At 35.9% G+C, this 12,911-nt stretch overlaps 1 protein-coding gene across 1 annotated transcript in view; it reads left to right on the forward strand.

The window, feature by feature from the left end:
• Positions 1-12,911, forward strand: part of LOC134532240 (voltage-dependent T-type calcium channel subunit alpha-1G) — a 248,321-nt gene that overhangs the window by 74,434 nt on the left and 160,976 nt on the right. The window contains exon 4 of the mRNA XM_063368661.1: positions 2,560-2,731. Coding sequence (XP_063224731.1) covers positions 2,560-2,731 — 172 coding nt within the window. The remainder of the gene's footprint in view (positions 1-2,559; positions 2,732-12,911) is intronic.

Raw genomic sequence — 12,911 nt, forward strand, 5'->3', positions numbered from 1 at the left:
GTTAGGGCACATTGGATCCAGTGAAGCAATTCCAAGCCCTCTATAGAGCAACGTGCAGTAGGAACATAATCCTGCGGCCAAGTGCATGGAAGTAAACGTAAACATTTTTGAACATTTGTAAAAGCTTTTTTTACATGATTGTGTTGTGCCACTGTAAACAATGTTGTTTGAATACATCCTCTTAATGAATATTATTGTATTTGTTATTTTAATCTGATTTAAGTTCTTCTGTAAATATTGTAAATAGGTCATACTTTGTTCCAAATGATGTAAAGAATAAGCCCTTGTGAGTGGTAGTAACCCTTCATTATATATTCTGTACATATGTAAACAAGCTGACTCTGGATTTTACCAATAAATTGTTGGGGCAGGTACTTCAGAGAAATTAAGTTGAATAAAATATAACTATGATCTATGGCATACAGTGATTCCTAGGGATGTTTATTTTAAATTGGAACAGAAAAAATTGTGTATTTCAAATAACAGAGAATGTAGCCTATTTAATATGAAGAACTCCAAGGCTTATTGTTTTATTAACTGAGCAATGTTATACAACCACTGAAATATTTTCACTGTCTCAACTTTAAGGGTGGCAGGACTTAAAAAAATATAGAAAGAACGGCGTTTCTCATAATTATTACAATAAAGTTATTTTACGTTAGTGACCATTTTTCTTGTGGTTACAAAACTTTGTTTAGTTCAGCAAAATCAAGACACTTGGTGTTCCATCTTAAATGCTTCATCTATTATTTTATATAAACTAGTGTTTCAGATCCAACTTCAAATTCGTGTATCAGCCTTGGGAAGCACTTTAAATCATAAGTCGTATTCATTTTTTTCACCTGAAATTTGGGTGATGAAATTGCAGAAGACGATTTTTTTCAGTCTTACTCAAGTCTTACCCGTTATACACGAAGTTCGTTCCAAAAGTAATGAGAGTAATTTTAAGAAAATTCGTTATTATTGAGAAAAAAGTACCATTGAATGTTATATCCTTTAAAGTATGATCCTTGAGAAGCTGTACAGTGATTTCAGCGATTTTTCCACTCTCCATAGCAATGAGTGAAGTCTTTTTCTGAAAGTCTGCGGAGAGCGCTTGTCACAGCTTGTTGAATGTTTTTAATGATCCCAAACTTGAGAAGCAATTCCCGCTCGGGAAGAAAAATCGCAAGGATCCAGAACTGAACTACAGGGTGGCTTGGGAACGGTTGGTACTTTTTCTGAGTCAAAGATCCGCGTATGGACAGTGCAGTGTGGCGGGGCATCCCCGAAGTCCGTGTGCTGCTGTTAAATTTGTGCATTTGACAGATTACTTTCTCCATATCTGTTCTGATCAATTCCAACGTTTTCGTTCGAGATTTATCGTGTTTCACACCAAACTTTAGTTGCATAACGCTGTTCGATGGAACGCTAGATCTTTCCTGTTGAAAAATAAATAAATAGAACGCTCACGCGTGATTGAAACTCACTCGGCTGAAGGTCACAAAGCTACCGACAGGTGTCCAGAATCCATACCCGAGGACGCTTCCCCCTCCACGGCACGTCGAAGGGTCCCGCACTTAGGCTGGTATTACAAGACACTTAAGTGTAAGGGTAGAGTTGTTGAACATGCTACACTTGTACCTCTGCCGTATTCCTAGTGCACTTTAGGACACGGCCAGTCCCTTATTTTAAGGCAACGGATTTTGGTGCCCCATCCGTTACCGATCTGTTGTCCAAATCACGCGCATGCTCAGAGATCAATTTTTGAATTCATCCAGATGGCGGATCCGCGTCTGGTACCATCAAATCGTATATGTGTCAACTTATGTAGTTGTGCCAAATTAAACTTTATGATAGCGAAACAATCCTGAAATACTTTTAGTAAACTTCAATGGCCATAACTGTAACAATAAAATTATACAATTTTTTTCTTTTCGTGTGATGGTGCTGCTATCTCTGGTATTATTTGCCGTTACAATTGTATCTATGGTTTCAAAACGTCCACTAGAATGCTCTGAAACAAGTGGCTAGTCTCGCGCAGGGCACCGTTTATTTAAATGGTTGCCGATATGTTACCTTACTGGATCTCGGTTTGGAAACGTTCTGGAATACGGCCCGCGAGTTAGGTTACGGTGCTATCCCCAACAAGGAAGTGCTTATTCGCTACCTCATCCAAACGTCTTGGAATACCGCCCTATAGTGGAAGGTACTGAAATCAAGGGCGCAACAACAGGGGGGGGCAAGGGTATTTTGCCCCCCCCTCCCTCTGAAACCTTGAAGTGGGGGCAAACGGGGGCAAAAAAAGTGCTGTGTAATCAATTTTTAGATAATAAAACTGCTTAAATAGCACCATTTTCCACCTTGAAATACAAATTTTCCCGGGGGAGGACCCCCGGACCACCCGCTTCAATAGGGGGGATCGATGATTCTTTATAAAAAGGTATATTGCCACCCCCCTTTTGGAAATTCAGTTGTTGCGCCCTTGACTGAAATCACTGTCTTTTTTTTTTGGAACGCACCTCGTACGTGTGTGTGTGCGTGTGTCGTGCGCGAGTGACGTCTCTTCACGCCCCGCAGGCATGCGCATCCTGGTGATGCTGCTCTTGGACACGCTGCCCATGCTGGGCAACGTCCTGCTGCTCTGCTTCTTCGTGTTCTTCATCTTCGGCATCGTGGGCGTGCAGCTGTGGGAGGGCATCTTGCGGCAGCGCTGTTTCCTCGACAAGGACGCCAACGTCAGCTACCCCAGGTCAGACGATCACCCTTTCCTCCGTTCGACGTCAGCTACCCCAGGTCAGACGATCACCCTTTCCTCTGTTCAATGTCAGCTACCCCAGGTCAGACGATCACCCTTTCCTCTGTTCAACATCAGCTACCCCAGGTCAGACAATCACCCTTTCCTATGTTCAACGTCAGCTACCCCAGGTCAGACGATCACCCTTTCCTCTGTTCAATGTCAGCTACCCCAGGTCAGACGATCACCCTTTCCTCTGTTCAATGTCAGCTACCCCAGGTCAGACGATCACCCTTTCCTCTGTTCAACATCAGCTACCCCAGGTCAGACAATCACCTTTTCCTCTGTTCAACGTCAGCTACCCCTGGTCAGACAATCACCCTTATCTCTGTTCAACGTCAGCTACCCCTGGTCAGACGATCACCCTTTCCTCTGTTCAATGTCAGCTACCCCAGGTCAGACAATCACCCTTTCCACTGTTCAACGTCAGCTACCCCTGGTCAGACGATCACCCTTATCTCTGTTCAACGTCAGCTACCCCAGGTCAGACAATCACCTTTTCCTCTGTTCAACGTCAGCTACCCCAGGTCAGACAATCACCCTTTCCTTTGTTCAACGTCAGCTACCCCAGGTCAGACGATCACCCTTTCCTCTGTTCAATGTCAGCTACCCCAGGTCAGACAATCACCTTTTCCTCTGTTCAACGTCAGCTACCCCTGGTCAGACAATCACCCTTATCTCTGTTCAACGTCAGCTACCCCTGGTCAGACGATCACCCTTTCCTCTGTTCAATGTCAGCTACCCCAGGTCAGACAATCACCCTTTCCTCTGTTCAACGTCAGCTACCCCTGGTCAGACAATCACCCTTTCCTCTGTTCAACATCAGCTACCCCAGGTCAGACAATCACCCTTTCCTCTGTTCAACGTCAGCTACCCCTGGTCAGACGATCACCCTTTCCTCTGTTCAATGTCAGCTACCCCAGGTCAGACGATCACCCTTTCCTCTGTTCAACATCAGCTACCCCAGGTCAGACAATCACCTTTTCCTCTGTTCAACGTCAGCTACCCCTGGTCAGACAATCACCCTTATCTCTGTTCAACGTCAGCTACCCCAGGTCAGACGATCACCCTTTCCTCTGTTCAACGTCAGCTACCCCAGGTCAGACGATCACCCTTTCCTCTGTTCAACGTCAGCTACCCCAGGTCAGACAATCACCCTTTCCTCTGTTCAACGTCAGCTACCCCAGGTCAGACGATCACCCTTTCCTCTGTTCAACGTCAGCTACCCCAGGTCAGACAATCACCTTTTCCTCTGTTCAACGTCAGCTACCCCAGGTCAGACAATCACCCTTTCCTCTGTTCAACGTCAGCTACCCCAGGTCAGACAATCACCCTTTCCTTTGTTCAACGTCAGCTACCCCAGGTCAGACGATCACCCTTTCCTCAGTTCGACGAACAGGAAAAAATATATCGTTGGCTTAGAATGAAAACCTTGTATCTCATACCGAACACACGAGGTTTTCTCTCTAGAATGTGGAGTTCTACTGATATACGTGGTTTCTTTTTTTCCCGATATAAAAGCAGTAAGATGCACATTTTATTTCTTTCAGCCAAACATTTTGTGAGATACGAGGTTTTCCAACCAAAAACATAAAAAAAAAGTATTTTCGTCCAAAAATTGAAATACGAGGTTTTCATTCTAAGCCTTCGATATAGCTATTATTCCCCACACATCCGTGTGGTACAGCTCGGACAGGTGTTCATGAGGGCAGCTGCCATTCTGTGTCGTTCGCAGGTAATAACGAACAACGAACAACGAACACGGTTTTTTATATTCTTTTTTAAACTGACTTAATGTCCCCAGAAGAGAATGTTTGTTTTACTATTTTTTTTAAATTAGGTATCGACGCATTAAGTTGAAAATTGACCATGGGTTCCTTTAGTAAGAAACAAACGATTTTCAAGCAGCTTATATCATAGTAAATATGGTTTTCAATTGTTGTGAAGAAAATATTTAAAAACATCAAATAGAAAATCTGAAGATTTAAAAGAATTCTTAAAAAAAATGTTATTAACTTACAAAAACGTTAACACAAATATTTTCTTTAATGTTTTTTTTTTTTTTTTTGGCGTCATAGTTGTCTTCACAGCTGTTCCTTGGTGACTTGGATTAAAATACTCAAAAAGTATTGACACAAAAATTAAAATTTTCCTCAAATTTCATATAAATATTTTAACTAGGCCTAATAAAAGTATAAGTTTAAATTTAGTATAAATTATCTTTTCTAAGACTGGCCCACTGCTGTGACGTTTCTTGTATGTAGCGGAAACTCAAGATCCAATTTAAGTCCTTTATCTTTAAAAGAAGCCAACTATATACAGGCCACTATTCTCACTACATCATTGCTCTCGATGAATCAATATGACTACGAATCATTTTCCGTTAGCAATAAACCACTGTTGTAATGTTTTTTTGTATTCCTATGTAAATAAAATCCACTTGTTTGAAATATATGTCGTATGATATTACATTTTGCGTATGTCTTACAGTTTCTTACAATATGCTCAATCCTTAGACTTTCTCCGCCTGAACGTCGTAATGTATGACCATGCACTTAATATTTTTGAAACAATTTTACTTATGACTATAGAATTTTTGTGCAGAAAATCTATAGATAACTTCTGACTGCATAATATTATTATTTAAAATATTTTCTTAAATTTCAGATAGTTTTGGACATAAACATTTAGTTTTATACCGCATATCAAAGAGAAGCTTCTAGAACTAACAAAAAAAAGAATACACACGCACACAGAAAACGAGCCAAAATCAACTGTATCAAATGTTAAATACATAGACAGTACAGAGAACTCCATGGAAGGAATACGTCAGTAAATAATTCACAGAATAGATGGACACATTGGGCTAAAAACGAAGAGACATTTGGAACGAGAACAGCAAATACAAGCAACCACCCTAGACAACACAGCGACAGACAGTAACTCAACGATGATACTAAACAAATAATCTGGAGAACACAACAACACAGTGACGCACAAGCAAACCCAGAGGTAAAATGTAACATATATTTTGGTTCGTATTTTCAAAAATATATTTTAAATTATAATATTTCTAAGAGTAATTTTCGTTTATACATATTATAAGAGTGATAAAATAAGTTAAAGTATCCAAAGAAAATACAGCATTTTTATGACGCTGACGTTAGCTTAACATGACCTATTAAAATGTAAAACATTATTAAGAAACCATTAATCTCATTTTCAAAAAAATTATGACTAATTAAATTTTAAATCATACTTATTAATTAATAAGTTTAATTTCAAAATGAATTAAGTTGTGTTGAAAAAAAATTAGTTCTTTTATTGCAGTTATTGCAAAAGATTACTTAGTTTTGCTTAGACTACATAGTTTTGACGAGCATCAAGAGTAACTTTGTCTGCATTTTAAAATTTAGTATGATTGAACGTTTGCTGAAACAAACTGCTGGTTGAATTTGTTTTACTTATTCGTCGTTAACAGAGCCCAAAAAATTTGTATAGTATTCAAAATACTTTTTTTTTTTGTAATTTGCACTGCATTTAATAAAATACAATAGAAATATTTATTTAAAGGTTTGGAATATTACTTCAACTCTCAAACCATACTGATACAACTAACTCTTATTTTAGTCAAGATAATTTGTTCTTATATTTAAAAACAAGAATTTTGAAACATTTTTGCAATAGCAAATAGATTACATGTGGACGAAATTTGTAATGACGCCACATTTTTTTGTCAGTGCAGAAAACCCAAAGTTCACGAAACCGTAATAACAAGATAAACATAACCAACAGAGAATGGCGACACAGTAAAATATGTAGATAAATAGCACAATATGTTACGAACAAACACAAAAAAATTAAATATTAATGATGCACAGAGTGTCAAAAATTACACTTAAATACATAAGATAATCAAAGAATATATATACAATCTATATTCAGCGGCTCATTGAACACAGCAGATAAGAACGCAGGGAGAGATACAGACATATATACACACGATCAAACAAATAGACGATTCGACAAATCTGCACGGACGAGCACAAATCGTCTTCTTTATAGAGAAAGTGTAACATTTTTGAAACCAACTCTAGTTCTTGTCTTCAGACACACAAAGACAGAAAAGCAATGCGGGATCTTCAGTTCAACATAAACATAACAACATAAGTCATAAACCTTGCATATATTAGTCTCGTAAAGAAACTATTCAAAATAAAAGAATGTTGAAATATCGCTTTGGACACACAACAAATGGAATATGTGGAGTTTGATTGTAAAATTATTTTGAAAAAAAAATACATACACCTGAATAAGTTTGTTGATAATTTATCATTCTTCAAGGCAGGTGCAAAATTTCCATACATACTGTACTAGCAAATAAATGCCTCAAAACGTATTTATAAAAATAAAGTGTACATATAATTAAAACTTTTCTAAAAACAAAAATTCTCAATTTTTGGCAATGCAATAGTTTTTAAAGTTGATTAATTTACTTAAACTATTTCAAACTTAGCGTCTTAAATAAAAGTTTTTTATATTTGGTATGAGAAATTTTGGGAAATTACCTTACTAACTAAATGCCAGACAGAACAATTAGTTTCTTAATCTTTACGTTAACTGTTTTGATCGAATTCATTCGTCACTTTTGATTCTGAGGCTGCTCCCACGGTCTGCCGAGAGCTTTACAAGAGAAGGCTTCCTTTAACTTCGTTGAAGTTACCGTCCCTGAGGAGTCTGTTCGAGGTCTCCTCTACTGCTCTACCCGTGGCATAGTAGACGCATGCGTCCACCACGATGATGGTGGGTAAAGCATGATGCAGCTTTTCAAATTATTTTTTTTATGTAAGTTCTCTAGGGTTCTCGATTTCGATAGGTCAGTCTCTGACCTAATGAGTTTTTGTCCTTTGCTGTATCAATGCTAGATGGACTATCTAACAAAAACAACCGAGAAAAACACCCAAGCATAAACCTGTTGCCCAGGCATCTTCCAGGTTCCAGGGGGTCATTAGCCTCCCACTCTGCTTTCCTGCTGAAGTCCATCTTCATTAGCAGATTGGCGAGTCCTAGGACCGCAAACCGCAATGGGTCGACTACCACTGTACACAGTGCCTCAGGGCTGGCAGCACAAATACAAGCGGACCATGCGTGTGACCTTTTGCACCAACACCCGGGACACTACTATGCACTCACTAACATCATGACGATTAAAGCCGTTTTTAAAGTTAGCTAAATCTTTAAATTTTGGTTAGTAAGTTTTCCATAATAACTAAAATCATCCAAAATTTCATTATTTGCATTGCTTTATACTTTTAACACTGAGGTTTTTAACATGCTTCATTTATTGCCATATATATACTCATTGAACATATGTGTAATGGTTCTTTGTAATATATCTCTTGTAAATTGTAAACGCATTTTTAATTTTTTTAATTTATTGTAAATTGTTGGTTTATGAAAACCTCAGTATTCTGAGTACAACAATTTTTCTAAGAAGAAATTCCAAAACATGTAACTTTCCCAGTTTGAATATGTGAACTGATTAAATTAATGCTTTGCCATAAAAAGTATTTACATAAATGTTTCCTTATATTTTCGAAGGAGAGAATATATTTTTCAAGCTGTTGATTTCATTATTTGTTACTCTAAACTAGCTTGCAGTATAATATTTTTTTTTATTGTGTAGTTTATGGTTTTTTTTAAAAACAATCCCTACTAGGAGACATTGAAAAGCTCTGAAACAAACCTGCAGCAGACGAAACCAGATGTGATGGCTTTTGACTTAAAGAATTCGTTGTTGCACTAAGATAAATAACTTTATCGCAAGGTGCCTGAACATAGATGCAGTGTAAACAATCTTTTACAAAACAGTGAGTGATTTAACATTAACAGCTGAAATATGAGTGTTGTGTGTGGCCAACAGAATATTTATCAGGTATGATCGTAGTGCTTCTTAATTAGATTGAATGTTTAGATTAGCTTTTGTACACATGTTAGATATTGTAGAAACTATAAATTTTCAGTTACAAAGTTAAAATACCATAGTTAAATTTTCTAGTACATTTAAATTTAGTTTCTGTGACTGTGTGTTGTTATTTGTTATTACAATGACAATTATTTTCTCTAATTTACCGTTTACAATATGTTTACAATATTTTTTCCAGTGATTTACTACGATTCCTTTTGATTTTTTTTTTAAATCGGGATTAATTTTTTCGCATGAAATTTTAAATTCACTTGTTGGGGCGAAAAATGTGTTCTGTTAAGAATGACGCGCAGACAGAATTTTAAAAAAATACCGAAAGATATAAATTCCTACAGAAGGGATGAAAATGCCGTATTGAAGAAGGATGGAGTAATACATTCACTTGCATTGTGTTCAGGTATCCTTGCATGTATTGTATTGCAACCTGAGTGTAATTTTGTAAACTTATACATTTCCCGCCCCAGCAGGTACATTTGGCAACCCAGGTGGGTTTGAAATTCTCAATGCTTCACGCTGGTTTCGTTCTGTTACAGGGAACTAGAGGAAGAGTTTACCATACGTGTAATGGTTACGCTGTAAGCCAACACGATAATTATCCTCCCGATGTCGCATCTTTTATATCGTGGCGATGTTGCTCGATTGTATCACTATATTTCTGTCTTTCTTTTTCTCTCTCCTCTGACTTATTCCTTATATGTGCTTTCAACTGTTTGTTACATCTTCCTTTTCGAGGATAGCATGAGTTTTATTTTTGGCCTTCGAAAATGTGCCTCATTCACACTGAACCATACATTTAGAGAAGACGTATAAAATATTATAAATTATAAAGTTTCTAATTCAGTAACGCAATTTCCGTTTATCCGAAAAAAAATAGTTGGAGGAAGTAAGAACTTTCATTTCGTATCAGTACATGGCTATCCCAAGAGGATATGTCGTTTTCTTTATTAATGTTTAATTTTAAGACGTATTCCTTTGCAAAATTTTCTGTGTGTAAAACACTATTTTATTTTATTTTTAATGTAGCCATCTCTATTTCAAATGTAAATACAACATGCATTATCAAAAATAATAAAAACATCATTGCCTTCAGTGATAGAATAAATATATATATAGGTACGAAACTCTAGAGCTATAAACCATGTGGTCATTTTGCTAGTCACAAAGATTTTAAAATGTCATCGTATTGCTGATGTTGAACCACAAAAGGACCTGGTTTTAATTGTGAAAAACAAATAACGTTTGATGAAAAGATAATATTTATTTTATTTGTGGTTTAATTTATTCTTTTCATTTTAAACCCGCAAATCAATTTTGAGATAATATGTTAGCTTTTAAAATGACCAATAAAGTCGAAACTGAGAAAAAAGCTACAAAAATAAAAAAAAATTAGATTTATTTAGGTTATTATAAAATATAATATTTTCAATGTTTCGTCTCCTTAAAATAGTGCAAGCACGAATGGCCCGACGTAGATGCACGGTTTTAATATGTATTATAAAACTTTATTAATGTACTTAAAATTGTATTAAGTACTTTGCTTGAATACGTTAACAAGTGGCATTTAGTTCAGTATAATTTTTTTAATGTTTTTAATTATTAAATAGATATATAATTATAATTTCAATAATATCTTTTGATGAATTGACTTAAAGCAATTTATATAAAATACAATAAATTAAATAATGGTTTTTAGATAATTTGTTCGTATATTTTATGTCAATGTTAGCAATCATCTGTAAATATTTACCACCATTAGTTGGTTTCATTTTGGTTTAAAATAAATGTATTGAGAAGACCTACATAAGATAATTAAAAAATAAATATTAGGTGGGTAGCATCTCACTGTTGTACCTCGGTAAAGTTACTAAATCACAATCTCATAAGCACTCTCTCAAAATTTACGTCACATTTTCACAATAACACTTTAAAATTTGGTCGAAAAATGCAGAGGAAGATCAAAAGAAAACCAAATATTATAAAGGATTTAGTAACTCACTCGCTTTAAATTTCATTTCAAAACAGTGATAGTATACGTACTACTACAATAAAAATTAAAAATCTGCAATGCAGAATTTCCCTTTTAATCAATAATAAACGTCTATATTTCACCAAATGGAATTATTTTACGATCGGGAAAGTAAATCTTGAATTATTATAAAATCAAAAGTTGAAAAAAGTACTTCTTTTGAATTATTATTAATAAGTCACTTTCATTTAGAATTATATTATTTTAATCTTTTATTTCGGATTACTTTTTACCTATTATTGTAATAAATGTTTTAGCATTTTTAAATGTTTCTAAAATATTTCAATGCTCTAACGATACTTGACCTTTTTTTTCATTTTTGGTAAGAGAAATACGTGAGTAAATATAAACAAATATTAATTCTTTTTAAGCTGGGCGAGTTAAACATATATTTATCACCAATAAAACTGAGGTTAAAGAATCTAAATATCGTATACTAAACATTTATCCATATTTTAAACTTCAAAAATGTTCAGTACTGTGTTTTCAAACATGTATTCGTGAACATGAGACCGCAAAACAAGTGACAGCTACGAAAGTAAGTGCCAACAGCCTCATTGTTTGTGTCTGTTTCTGCCTGTGTTGTTGTCTATCCTTGTTGGTGTGTGGGTGTCGCTTCAGCAGACGCGCATGCGCCCTCTCGCAAGGGCCGTTGTGCAGGGCTGCCAACCCACGCCTGGCCAGCGGAATTGTGTTTACGTGTCGTGGACGTGTGACTGTTGCCCGTGCGTGGTTGTCAGAATTGTTTGGACGAGAGCAACGCCTGTGTCTCTGTGTTCCGCGTCAAAGCATTCCGCCTGTGTGTTCCTCTTTCCTTCTCCGTTTCTCTTCCATATGGCACTTATTCATCTTTCGCATTCTTGCGCACTGTTTACCCACTATTTCTTGTTCTGTGTTCGTTGGTGTTGTGGCATCAGCTGGATAGTAACTTTTTTGTAACTGTTTTTACTGTTGTTGTTCCGAGTTCAATGAAAATTTTAACTTTAAAAGTTTTAAACAAATACTGTGAGAAAAAAAAATTTGACGGAAAAGCATGTTATACAGAATGTGACTTCGTACGATTGTCATTTCAATGATGTGTTTAACAGTAAGTGTAAATTGGCATTAAATAATATTTCAAACGTTCGCTTAACTATTTTATTTGCTGACGCCTGTGAAATTTTACTAAATATAAAATACTGTGGCAGTAGAAATATGTTGGTGTTGATGATTTTACTTTTCATTTTATGAAGATTGAAAACCTTTAGAAATACAAATTAAATTTAAATAAAACTATACATACATACAACAATTCTGCATTGACTTACCTACCGTAATTTTTATGCTAGAAATTGTAAAAATTTCTAAAATTATAATAAAATTTAATAATCACATTTTAATAAAATACTATTTAAAAACACACTTACGCCTTGAAGTCCTCGGTTTGAACCCAGTAAGAGCAAAAATGTCGATAGATCCTTCTTCCATGGAAGCCACCTGCCGACTGACCCACCAATACCAAGGTATATATATCATTAGCTGGTATGATGTCATGTCCACCATCTTGTATTCGTCTGCTGGAGGCTACCATCTTGTTTTCGGTTCTTAGAGTGTGCTGAAACCATGTAAGTGTAATTTTTACCCGCTAGAGTACAGTAATCATTCATTATTACTGTGGCACCCATCATCTTGAAATTTGGACGTCATCTTGGAATTGTGTAATTATTTTGCTAGAAATTCGGGAAAAATTACAAAATTCATTAAAAAAAATCACTCATTTATGTACTGATTGATTCGATCAATATACGTTCCTGGTACGATCTCTGGATTAAGCAAAATAAATTTAATTAAAAACCAGAAAAGTGTCAGGTTCGAGGAATTAAACACACAAGTTCTTTTAGAAACATAATATTTATTACATAATTTCAATTCTAGTACAGGATCACATGCGAATGCCTGCAATCATATAATCATTTAGACCTGCATAGGCGTGAAATGACTAATTCTTAGCTCCAATCGGTTTATACTAGACAGAGACCAACCAGATCCTTTACAGACATAGTCCTCCTCTTCTTGACAGAGTTTCTGGATACCGTGTTTAACAGTTTGCTTCACATCGTCAGAACTGTAAATTACTGGAGCCG

This window comes from Bacillus rossius, chromosome 5, assembly GCF_032445375.1.
Source record: "Bacillus rossius redtenbacheri isolate Brsri chromosome 5, Brsri_v3, whole genome shotgun sequence".
In the NCBI taxonomy this organism is placed as follows: Eukaryota; Metazoa; Arthropoda; class Insecta; order Phasmatodea; family Bacillidae; genus Bacillus; species Bacillus rossius.